This window comes from Lepidochelys kempii, chromosome 8, assembly GCF_965140265.1.
Source record: "Lepidochelys kempii isolate rLepKem1 chromosome 8, rLepKem1.hap2, whole genome shotgun sequence".
Lineage (NCBI taxonomy): Eukaryota > Metazoa > Chordata > Testudines > Cheloniidae > Lepidochelys > Lepidochelys kempii.
The window spans coordinates 7,610,037-7,622,834 of NC_133263.1; the positions used below are offsets into that span (position 1 = coordinate 7,610,037).

At 45.4% G+C, this 12,798-nt stretch overlaps 1 protein-coding gene across 1 annotated transcript in view; it reads left to right on the forward strand.

Annotated features, from left to right (window-relative positions):
- The window catches only part of RNF130 (ring finger protein 130), a 91,015-nt gene extending 79,307 nt beyond the window's left edge, over positions 1–11,708 (forward strand). The window contains exon 8 of the mRNA XM_073355363.1: positions 7,834–11,708. Within this exon, the coding sequence (XP_073211464.1) occupies positions 7,834–7,943 (110 nt within the window). The 3' untranslated portion in view covers positions 7,944–11,708. The remainder of the gene's footprint in view (positions 1–7,833) is intronic.
- The last annotated feature ends 1,090 nt before the right edge of the window (positions 11,709–12,798 follow it).

Consider the following 12,798-nt stretch of genomic DNA (forward strand, 5'->3'; position numbering starts at 1 on the left):
GGCAGTAAATGAAAAGGATAGCCAACCAGCAGGCTATCCTCAGCAGGTGTAACTTTAATTCTTGGGACTCTGTGTCCAAGGACAAGGAGTTGTTCCCCAGAGTAAAGGGTGGAATTTTCCACCATGGTTGAGGAAGGGAAGGTGGTAACGAGGACCTCCCTACAGGCCTCCCTCGACTCTGCTGATTTCAGCAGTCCATACCATCTCCTCAGGGGTGGTCATGAGGAGAACTTCCAATCATCTGGATTACCTCTGGAAGTTCATCAGACCTTGCAGGACCTTCCCTTCAAGGGCGCAAGGCTGTTCTTGGACCAGACTGACTCTAGGCTCCACAGCTTGAAAGACTCGAGGGCAACTATGAAATCGCTGGGGATGCACATGACGGCTACCCAGCGCAAGCATTTCAAGTCCCACCAGCACCGCCCAAGTCAGGACTCCTATGGCGGTAGAACAGAAATAATAGGCGACGGTCTTCAATCCCACCTTCAGGGCAGGGACAGAGCCCAACCAAGCCACCATCGGGCTCCAAACAAGGCTTATGAAGGGATGCCCGAGGACGGCGTACCCACCACTATCCCAGATTCTTCCCCATGCTTCCTGAACCGTCTGTCCCACTTCTACTGTGCTTGGTCGCAAATAACATCAGACCGCTGGGTGCTTCGCATGGTAGAAGTGGGATATTCTCTCCAGTTCTACTCCTCCTCTCCCTCCCACCTCCCTTCCCCGTCCCTCTTCAGGGACCCTTCTCACGAGCAACTCCTTATACAGGAGGTGCAATCACTTCTCACCATGCTGGAGGTTCCTCAGGAGCTAAGGGGAAAGGGATTCTACTCCCAATACTTCCTTATGCCCAAGGCAAAGGGGGTGTCTCAGACCCATTCTAGACCTATGAGGACTCAACCAGTTCATGGTGAAGTTGAAGTTCCGCATGGTCTCCCTGAGTACGATCATACCTTTCTTGGATCCAGGAGACTGGTACGCCGCCCTTGACATGTGGATGTACGCATCTTTCGTAGCCATTCGTTCCGCCCACAGACATTTCCTGATATTTGTGGTCGACCATGAACAGAATCAGTTCACGGTGCTCCCATTCGACAGCCCCCCGAGTGTTCACCAAGTGAATGTCGGTTGTCGCAGCCTTTCTCTGCAAGAGGAAGGTACAGGTGTATCCCTACCTTGACAACTGGCTGCTGTGGGGGCGCTCCAGGGAGCAGGTGGAGTCCCAGGTCCGGTTGGTCAGAGCCACCTTCGAGAGACTAGGACTCGTCCTCAGCGTGAACAAGTTGATGCTGTCACTGACCCAAAGAATAGAACTCATTGGGGCAGTGCTGGACTCAATACAGGCAAGAGCATTCCTGCCTGAGTGCAGATTCCAAGCAATAACCGACATCATCCAGACTCTCAGGCAATACCCCACCACAAAAGCAAGGGGATGCCTGAGCCTCCTCGGAAACTTGGCAGCCTGCACCTGCGTCATCAGGCATGCCAGACTGAGGCTCAGGCCACTCTAGGCATGGTTCACCTCAGCTTATCTCCCAGGTCAAGACAGCTTGGACTCGGTAGTGACAGTGTCAGAGTGTGTTCTAGAATCCCTCCGCTGGTAGCTAGACCCTCGTATCGTCCACAGAGGAGTCCCATTCAGCACCCCTCCACCTTCTATGACCCTAGTAAAGGACGCATCACTCTGGGTGGGGGGGGCCCACCTAGGAGACCTACAGATGCAGTGTCAGTGGTCGCAGGCTGAGCTCTCATTCCACATCAACATCAAGGAGCTCAGAGCTGTGCAATTAGCCTGCCAGAACTTCCAGTCCAGAATGCAGGGCCAGAGCATAGCGATGATGATAGACACCACTACCACCATGTTTTATATAACAAGCAGGGTGGAGCTTGCTCCTCCCCTCTCTGTCGGGAAACTCTCCAGCTTTGGGATTTTTGTATAGCCCACTCCATTCACCTGGACACGATTCATCTCCCAGGAGCTTGAAATGAGCTTGCAGACCATCTCAGCAGGTAGTTTCGCAACCACCAGGGGTCCATCTGTCCAGATGTCCTACATTCCATCTTCCAAAGGTGGGGGTTTCCCCTGGTAGATCTATTCACCACCAGGAGCCACAGGAAGTGTCCATGTTCTGCTCTTTCAAAAAACACAGTCTAGGCTCCATCTCAGATGCGTTCATGCTACCCTAGGGAGACCACCTCATGTATGCTTTCCTGCCGGTCCCACTCATCCACAAGGTGCTGCTCAAGAATCGCAGAGACAAAGCGGAGGTAATTCTGCTGGCCCCAGTGTGGCCATGCTAACATTTGTACACCACGCTTCTGCAGCTGTCGGTGGACACCCTGATCACCCTGCCACTATACCCTGATCTGATCACACGGGACCACAGTCGCCTCCTTCACCCAGACCTCCAGTCCTTCCATCTCATGGCTTGGAAGCTTCATAGCTAAACCAAATGGAACTCCAGTGCTCGGATTCAATGAGGGAGGTGCTGCTTGGTAGCAAGAAACCTTCCACCAGGGCCACCTACCTAGCTAAGTGGAAAAGGTTCTCGTGCTGGTGTGAGCAGTGGCACGTTCCTCCACTTCAGGCATCTATACCGCTCATCCTGGAGTATCTACTGTGTCTGAAGCAACAGGGATTGGCAGGATCATCCATCAGGGTACACCTTGCAGCCACCTCGGAGTTCCACCCAGGAGAGTTGGGATGCTCTGTATTTGCCAACCCCATGGTAGGGAATTTCCAGAAGGGCTTGGAAATCGAACCAATGAAAGGGCTTCCGGTCTCCTCATAACGCATTTCTTCCTGGATCACAGCCTGCATCCATACCTGCTACGAGCTGGTCAAGGTCCCAGCCCCAACTATTACAGCCCGCTCAACAAGAGCTCAAGTCTCATAAGCCGCCTTCCTGGCCCAGGTGCCTATCCAGGAGATCTGCAGAGCGGCAACCTGGTCTTCCATGCACACATTTACCACTCACTATGCCATCACTCAGCATGCTAGAGAGGATGCAGCTTTCAGCAAAGTGGTTCTCCAGTCAGTGATTCCTTAACTCCGACCCCACCTCCGGGGGAGAGCTTGGGAGTCATCTGATTGGAATCGATGTGAACAAGCACTTGAAGAAAAAATGGTTACTCACCGTCTCGTAACTGTTCTTCAAGATGTGTTCACGTCCATTCCAATACCCACCCACCTTCCCCTCTGTCGTAGTAGCCAGCAAGCAGGAACTGAAGGGGGATCGGGTCGGCAGGGTCATATATTGAGCGACATGAAGGTGCCACTCCAGGGGGCTCCCCAACCAACCCAGTGGGATCTGCTAAGGGAAAAAGTTTCCAACAACCGTGCACATGGCGCACACATACCTGATTAGAATAGACGTGAACAACACATCTCGAAGAACAACAGTTATGAGAAGGTGAGTAACCCTTTTTCCCTAAAACATGTCTGTTTCATGTCGCTTATGTAGAGCAACAGCACAGTGGTGAAAAGTAACCTTTTAACTGTTACCAGGAACGAGATGGCTGACTGATTTCTAGTTCCTGCTCCCCTGTTGAGAACTTTGGCCACCCAGGGTCCAGTTTCCTCCACACTTTGTTTTTGTGTCTTTTAACAATTGTGTCCATTACATGCTTACAAAAATAAAGTAGTTGACAGATGTCAATCAGAAATTAAAGGGGCATCAACCCCAAGCTGAAACTAAAGATACAAATATATCCTACTATTATTCCCTCAAATGGACTTTATACCACCTCGTGAAGGTCAACACATTTGTTTACTCTGAACAAACAGGAGAAGCAAATTCCAGAGTTGTCCACCTTCTTTTCCGGTGTAAGTGTTTGGGAGCAAGAGCACATTGGTTATTTCATTGTTGGGACTGTGCACAAGTAAATAAAGAAGCATTCCCTTCAACAGCCTGTTTTCCTTTTTTCCAAATGTTGCTGCAGCGACTGGGAGACATAATGCGGTAATACTGTACTGCTCAGACGGGAGCAACAACATGGTGTTAAACAGCTCACTTTGTGTAAAGGACCCGTTAACGAAATAATCTCAGTATTTAGAGTGGTTTTTTCCTCTATTTTTCCTCTGCTATCCTATATAAAACTCAGAGGTGTAGGCAAGAGAGAGGAAATATTTCCTGATGAGATTTGGCTCTCAAACTGCTTTATACCGTCCCAGTGTCCAAACGGATTACACTGTGGAAATAGCCTAGGGAGTACCCTGACCTTATCTCCATGTCAAGAGAAAAATCTCTGAAGGGATTGTAGAGTAGGCTCTTCAGAGCAGAGACCACAGCAGCTCCCCACCCCAGCTTGCCTCCACCTCTTCCCCTGAGCGCACCGTTGCATCCTGCTTCTCGTGCTGGCTCCCACACAGCTGTTCGCCAGCAGCAAGTGCTGGGGAGGAGGAGGAACGCAGCATGCTCAGGGGCGAGGGAGGCATCCAATAAGGGCATGGAGGGGGCAGAGTTGGAGCGGGGACTTTGGGGAAGGGGTTGGAATGGGGGCGGGGTGGGGGCGGGGCACCCACTGGTGCCGGGAAGAGTTGGCGCCTGTGGCAGAGACCATGATCCGTATGTGTTTGCACAGCACCCAGCACAGTGAGGCACTGATTAGTATCTCCAAGTGCTACTGTAGTATAAATATCAAATAAAAAGGGACTGCAGGGTAGCACTTCTTGGTTGTGCAACTAGTATATCAAAGCAATGCAGAGACTTTTCAACTGACAGTTTTGTACTGTACCTATTCCTGCAGCATACCCATAATGGTGGGGATATTTTAGACTTCAGGCTGAGGTTTATGTTCTAGTTTAATACAAATCAGTTAGTAGAGTGGTTCAGTCTAATGAAATAATGAAAAATAATGGCAAGTATGACTTGCATACATATTTTTGACCTGTTAAACCAGAAGTGTGTATCTCCAGTTTGCTTTCCATACCGAAAGTGCAGAAACCTTATTTCAGCCCATTACTCTGATTTCATCAGTAGCTGCAGAATGGGGAGAGCAAGCTCATAGGTCTTCATTGGTGTGTCTGTGTAACTGTGCATGTTGCTGCTTGCTGCCAAGATATACTCATGCCTGACATGGCAACGGATTTACAAAGTGTGTTTATGCCATGGTTGTAAACAAAGCTGGCAGTTTCCTGCATTGGGGGGGGGAAATACATTGGGCAAGATGTTGGTGGTTCTTTTAAATCTTTAACCCAACTAAGTATTCCTACAAACCAAAACAAGCCTGAGCTTTGCTTTTCAAGCTCTGATATCCTTACAGTATGTAAACATAGCTTGTCAAATTGAAGCCTCCAAAATAGCTTCTGACTGGAAGAAGATGCATTGCTGCATAGTGGACAGAGCCTGGACTGGCACTCAGAAGACTGGGGTTCTATTTCCGGCTCTGCTACTGGCCTGCTGGGGTACCTGGGCAAGTCATTTCACCTCTCTGTGCTTCAGTTACCCCATCTGGAAAATGGAGATAATGATACTGACCACCTTTTGTAAAGCACTTTCAGACCTGCTGATGAAAGCACTATAAGAGAGCTGGGTGAAATTAAGATTTTCAGTATCTCCCCTGATATAAGACTTAGTGCAGAGTCTCTCTTTTTTAAACACTTTTTGTTTGTACTGTTTTGAACATTCCTTAGGCTCATCTGTCCAGGTGGAATGCTGCATAGTGGTAGGTGGAAACACAGACTCCAGTTCTGAAACAAGATTAACAATAAGATATGACTGGTGTGCTATTTTCTGGGAGGGTTGTGAAATTGTGGTAAACAGCAACAACTTCCAGCTAAGGGACTGGTGAAAAAAGGAAGGAAGGGAGCTCCCATCTAGTTGTGTGCATCTGGGGGAGAGTTTGCAATATTTTGTCTTTCAAAACAATGATATCCTTAGGGGTTGTATCTGGTGAACAAGCAATCCCTCTAAGCAGGGAAGAATTTGGAAAAATACGGTTTGGTTTAGCTGATATTTGAATAGGAGGCATTAGAAAGAGAATGGATTTGGAGTTCCAAGAGTGCTTTTGAAGCTGAGCAGTTGGCTGTACCTATATATAAACACACAACTTCTTTGGAGGTGGGCAGGTTAAATGTCTTTTGTCAAGCAGCAAGGAAACACAGAAGGCAGCAAAGAATTTTAGAGATGCTGAATGCAGTGTCTGCTTTCAGATTAATTAAAAAAGAAATCTGTTAGGTGAAACATTTATGGCCGTATGCCTGTTGATTAAAATTTCTCCATCAAATTTGTTGGAGCAAAAGTTCATTCTCTCTCTTTCTCACACTGATTGCCTAGGGTGTCTGCTTCCTAATCCCTTGTTTGATTTGGTGCAATAAAAACAAATAGGAGCAGCATTCAGTCTTTAGAGTCCCTTTGTGTTGCTTCTGCGTTGCTTGTACAATATGTAACACTTCAGTGGGAGGAGAGAGGAAATGAAGCATTCATTACCCATTGCTCATTTCAGCAGCAGGGTAACATGAGATGCAGCATTCTCAAGATCTAAATGCACCTGATGCATAGTGACATTGGGCCAGGCACATAATGCAGGAGACTTCTGATATCAAATTTATCCCTCGTGGTTCCTAAGTAGGCATTTCATAGTGGAGTTCAGGTTTGTTCGGAAAGTGATCTCTTTGGGAGTTGTAGGCCTATGCAGATAATAAATACATCTGTCTTTTTACTACAGCATTGCACAGTTCCAGAAAGCTTAAGTCTGGGATAGGATTCAAATCTAAAAACTGAGCACTAATAAGTCAATAATCATATTGACTGGTCTGTCCCTATTCCAGCACAGTTTGTGTGGGTTTTTGTGTGTGTGTGGATATATGCTTTATTGGCAGAGTCAACAACTTGACCGTGTGGAATTTGACAGCTTGTTTCACACTCACTGCAGCAGATTGAGGTATTAAATTATTCACAAACACTTTCTCCCCCTCCCCTTTATCAGGAGCATTCACCTTCAAATGAGAATTGAATGGGTTAGTATACTAGCAAGTGAAGATTTGGGATTGAATGTGATTTAAATCAGAAGTGGAGGGGAATGTTTGGCGTTCTCAATCTGCTGCATTCCTTAGTAGATGTTTGTCTTTGTCACAAAACCACAGAGCAGTTCAGCACCATTGGCACACTCGGCTCAGGACTAGAACTATTGAGGCTGCTGCAGATCAGGATTGTGGTGTATTGTCAGCTGTGCTAGAGGAAGCTCACATGGCGCCGGTCCACATTATTTCTGGCTCCAGCCAATACTGTTGTTAGGCCTTCATTTTGAGAAGCACACAATTCTTCCTCATTTCAGCTCTTAAAGAAAATGTCTTCCCAGATGAGCTTGCAAAACTAGCTTTTTCTTTTTAATACCAAAAGGGGGGGGAAAAAACACTTTTGTTAAGAGGCCTGTTTGGTCTGTTAGCTCCTAAGGGAGAAAATTAATTTGATCATAGACCAATCCTCAATGGACAGCTGTTTACCTTTTTACACACAACATAGATCCTGGTCCTGAGCAGAAGGAAAGTAGCATGAGAACACTTGAATTACAAGAGAACCACACCTGCAGCTCTGACACCTGAGGTATAAATATTTCCCTCCCTGTCCACATGCACCCCTAAAATAATGATGATGCAACAAAGGTTAGGTTTCCTCACACTTATTTCCTCTGCCACTTCATACTACAAACTGTTAGAGGTTTACTTTAAAAGGAAAATTTTAGGAGTATATATGTTCTCGATTAGAACTGGAGCAGGCACAAGAGAATAAGTAACCACAAACAAGACCTTGCATACTCAATACCAGTGGTGTTTTATAGCCATATGTACAAATTCCTAACAGGGTTGTTTCTTTGTTCTGCCTCTTGTAGGTGGTCACTTCTTTCACCGCAATTCTGTGTCTCCTCGGAGCCTGGTCTATGAGAGTGAATTCTCAACAATCCAGCCTGCCTTGGACCTGTACGATGAGAACAAAACCTGAAAGGAGTGTGTGTTGTGGTGTTGGTTTCTTCCTTTTTTTGTTTCTCATTCCTGTTGTGTGTACTCCTTCCATGGGTGTCCTTTTGTCTAAAGAAGAGCTGCTTTTCCCAGAATACAAGCCTGGCTTCCAAGTACAAAGATGAAGCTCAACTATGGTTGTCTCCAAGGACATCATCTCTGGGCCAACAATATGCATACACAAAATGGGCTGTTGTAAGTTGCTGAATTGGAGTGCAAGTTAGCTTTGTCAATCCAGCCGAGCCTGTACAAAAGCGGGTTTGCCCTGATCCAGTTACTTTTGTACTGAAAAGGTGTCTTTATATAAGCACATGATCTTTCCATTGTTTTAATCATGCACATGTTTGCTGAACTATCAGACAAGATACCTGGTGGCAGAGGCAATTCCAAGTTCAATGGTGTAAAGGCACACCATTTTTCTTCGGTCTCCCCATGAGCTTATTGTGATATGTCCTCTTTCTGAGGGGAACCTGTAGAAATGCATTGACTTTCCTATTGCCCATTTAACTCTGGGTAATGACAAAACAGGTTGGCATTAAAGCTACAGACAGGAGCTGTGTCTGGAGTATCCATGAAAGGTTTCAAGTAATCCAATTTTTCAGTTTCCACTTAAGTTGGACAAAGGTTTCCTATACAGAATGCAACTACAGCCATTCCTAGCGTGCTCCTGCCTAGTGAATCTCTTGACAACGGGGATGCGGCTGATGTTCATGGGCCCACCATTTGATCTTCCTTAAAATCATTACACTTCTTGAGAAATGTGCAGATAGCTAGATAGCTATCTTCTTTTGATCTTTAAAAAAAAATCCACCAGTTTTTTTCACTGAGATTTTTGAGAAGCCAGCACGTTGGTATTATACACAGATCAAAATGTAAATTTCCTACCCTGGTCTCCCACTGAGATGTGCAACAGTTAAGTAACCAACACTTTCTCAATGCTGTGCCCTTTCCTGCTGCCATCAGTAATGTGAATGCAGAAAGCAGAAGAGTTAAGGAAAGCACCCACGCTTTGACACTTGGAGGAAAATCAGTTTTTTCTGGATTGTAACAAAAAGTGGCCGGGAAATTAATATTGTCCTAAAGCTTCTAAAAGGGTAATGCAGAAATAGAAAACGACTTTTTTTAAGGAGTCAACAGTGTTCCTTTAAAAAGCAGCTCTGGGGAGTAAGTCAGTGTGTCTAATGCACCTTTTCCTACTGAATGCTGTGTAATTGTTTAAGTTTAACAAATGTCAATATTTTCTCCATTGCAGTCTGAGTAACTGTAGATGTAGAAATGCATTTGTGTCCTTTGTAATGTGAACAAAATCTTCACTCTATATAGAAATCGTGATTTAGAACAAGTGGCAAACTGAAAAGAAACATAAGAAATGTCCTGCGATCTTTGAATGTAAACAGCTTCTGCTGTAGATGGGGAAACTTGCCTTCTTTTTATAAAGCAGTCAGTCTTGGCATGTATTCTGACTTGAAGTGTGGTGCAGCTGCGACATAAACACAGATGTTAAAAACAAAAAAGAACTCTAAAGTGAGGAAGTGAGCTTCTAGCAGAGCAAACTTTGCCTGTTGCTGAGTCGTATTTAATCTGATAATTCTAGACTGGCTGGTGCAGAGTTTAAAGTGTTTTACCTTTTACAGCTCCTTGTTTATATTTGACAAATTTTACTGTCGTCAACTAACTTTAGAAACATTTTCTTAAAACTTTTAAGAAGCACAGTTTTAACACACAGAGCATTGAGGATATGAAACTGAAGGTTGGTGGATGATGATAGCACTGTTACTCAAGTAAAAGATGCCCACGATCAGCATTTGTTGTTCCTCTTTTAAATCTGAGAAGCAGAGCAGATATTTATTGTGTGAATAGTCCTGAAGCTGGTCACCCAAGCCCCAAACTCCTTGAACAAAGACTCTTTTAAGTAGAGGTGAAAGTAAGCCGGTACGCCCTGGTACGGCGTACTGGCAAGAGCTGGTGCACCGTATTGGGGTGGATCGGCTTTCCCAGGCGCGATTTAAGGGGCCTGCGGCTCCTGGCAGTGGCTGGAGCCCCGGCCCTTTAAATGGCTGTCAGAGCCCCACCGCCGCTTCCCCAGGGCTCCGGCAGGCTCCGGGGACTATTTAAAGGGCCCAGGGCAGTAGTGGCGGCCGGAACCACATCCCCGGAGCCCTGCTGCTGGAGCCCTGGGGAAGCAGCAGTGGGGCTCTGGGGACAATTTAAAGGGCCCAGGGCTCCAGCCGCCGCTACTGCCCAGGGCCTTTTAAACTGCTGCCAGAGCCCCCGGCTGCCGCTGTTACCCCGGGGAGGGGGAAGGAGGCACTTGCCGGTACAAGGTGGACCAGGGCTGGCTCTGACGTCCCCCAGCCCTGCCTCTTCCACCTGAGGCCCTGCCCCTTCCAGGGGCCAGAGCCGGCCCCAGCCCAGCCCCGTACCGATAAGTCCCTAGACTGACTTTCACCCCTGCTTTTAAGTCTGACTGAATTCAGGCGCAGTGGAGCGAGTAGGGCTGATTGGGCAAGTTTTCATCATTTCAGTTTTCATCATTGTAGCTGAGTGATCATTACATGCAGATCTGTAAAAACGACAAGCTTCCCAAACCAGACAAAGAAATAAAATTCCCATCTTTCAAGGACAGTGTGACTTTTAGCAGGGCTTGTAATAGCAAGGCAGGCCAGGCAGGTTACAGTTGGCTCTCGCTAGGCACTCTCACAAGCTGTAACGTTCTTTACCTGCATCTAAGGGCAGGTCTGCGCTACAGCCGGCGATGCTCTGAGATCAAGCCACCGGCGGTTGATATAGCGGGGTCTAGTAAAGACCTGCGAAATCGACTGCAGATTGCTCTCCAGTCAACCCCTGAACTCTAACCCCAAGGAGAAGAGTAAGGTAAGTCGACAGGAGATTTTCTCCCGTCGACCCCTCACGGTAACTCGACCTAAGGTACGTTGACTCCAGCTACATTGACTTACCACCGTAGTGTAGACATAGCCTCAGGTCTTGACTATGCAGGAGAGTCCAGCCGCCAGTGTAGCTGCAGCAGTACAAAACATAAGCAGGCAAAGCTGCTATGAACCATTATTTGCACTGGTGCAATTTACTCTGATTTTAAGCAGGATTAAAATCCACTGTGCAAATACTAGTTTATACAGCATCTTTGCCTGTCTTGCTCTAGGGGTTGCCTCAGTGCAGCTGTATCGGACTGGCCACTGACAGCTGGTACGGGGGCAAATTTCCTGTGTAGACAAGGCAGCCTGAGCAGCACTCGAGGGGTAACAACTCCTTAGGTTTGAAAACAATTCTATTTCCAATTCTAGTTTTTAAAACCCAGTGCCACAGTGAACAATAAAGCAAGAGGCAAACTCATCAGCACTCACAGGAACAATCTTTTTCAAAGTAATATTGATCCTCTGAGCCCAGTGATCACTAATTCTGAATTCCAATCAGTGTTATCTTTCCTTCTGCTAAGTCAGTTTATTTGCTCTGCTTCCATAGATTAATTAAAACTTGCACTAACTTTTTATGTTTGGGATAAATTTGACAATGTTGCAAACTCTTGTGATATTTGCTGCTTTTTCTTAAAGCTCCAGCTGCTGGAGTCATGTGAGTATGTGAAAAATCTCTGCTTACTCTTTTTTTAAATGAAGGAAGCAGATCCTTTGCTCCAGCTATGACAGTTTACACCAGCCAAGGATCTGCTTCTAATGTTTCCAGGCCTCATGGTTGTGGAGAAAATCTGGCAAAAATAAATCCTAAAGTCTCAGGGGGCAAATAAAAACTTCAATACAATTTTAAAAATTATATTACTAAATCTCTTGGACTTTTTTAAAGCCAATCTCATGATTTTGGGGGCCTGGTTCACGATTTTTGAAAACTTGGGGTTGGCAATACTACTTTAAGGATCTACTGGTGCTGTAGCTAGTAAAATACGTGAGTTGAGGGATATGTTGGAGTCTAACACTTGTAAATGACACTCCCTCATTTGGAAACTCCAGTGCTGTGAGGAAAGCTAAATGCTAGTTCAAACTGATCCATGAATGCATGCTTTGACATGTGGTATTGGAAGTCCTTGTATTTGGCCATATTAAGGATGTGAAAGAGACAGTGTAGGGAACATGGCTGATTTTTCAGAGAAGTGATCGTAGTTTTGGGATTTCCTTTTTAACATTAAAAGGAACAAGAGGCTAGCATGCATCATTGTCCTCTTTCTACTGTAGTGGCACTGCAGGTGGCTGTCACTTTGCAGAAGTAAAATGTATGCACAGTAAGTCCCAGTTACTTGAAGTAATATTTTTAAAGCAAATACAGGCTTGATAGCTACACCAACAATTTTATGAATTTTATTAAAATTCTTTTTATCCCAAATCCTACATCTTCCCAGTTAGGCTATTGTATTCCCCACAATTTTTACCCAACTCCTAATTATATGGAAGTTTTGCATCCCCCAAGATGTTTGTAAAATTAGGATTTACTTGTGTTCGCCAAGGGATATTCTCAAGTTAAAAACAACCTCTCAGCATGTTTCTTGCCTATGTTACCAACAATAAATAAATTATTACAATTGAAAACATCTTAAAATCTAATGTACTTTGCAACATCCATGTTTATTTGCTTCATTAAGCTTGGACAAAGAAAACTTTAACATTTATATTGTGGTAGCACCTAAAAGCCACAATCAGGTTGGGTCATACTGTGTTAGGCACTTCATGAACACAATATATGACAGTTCCTGCCCTAAAGGACTTGTCAGTTTCACTTTTACCTCCCCTTCTAGCATAATGTTACAATGGTTACATTCAAATAGAAAACTGAAAAGAAATCATTAAAATAATGGGTTTTATAAATGTGTATTA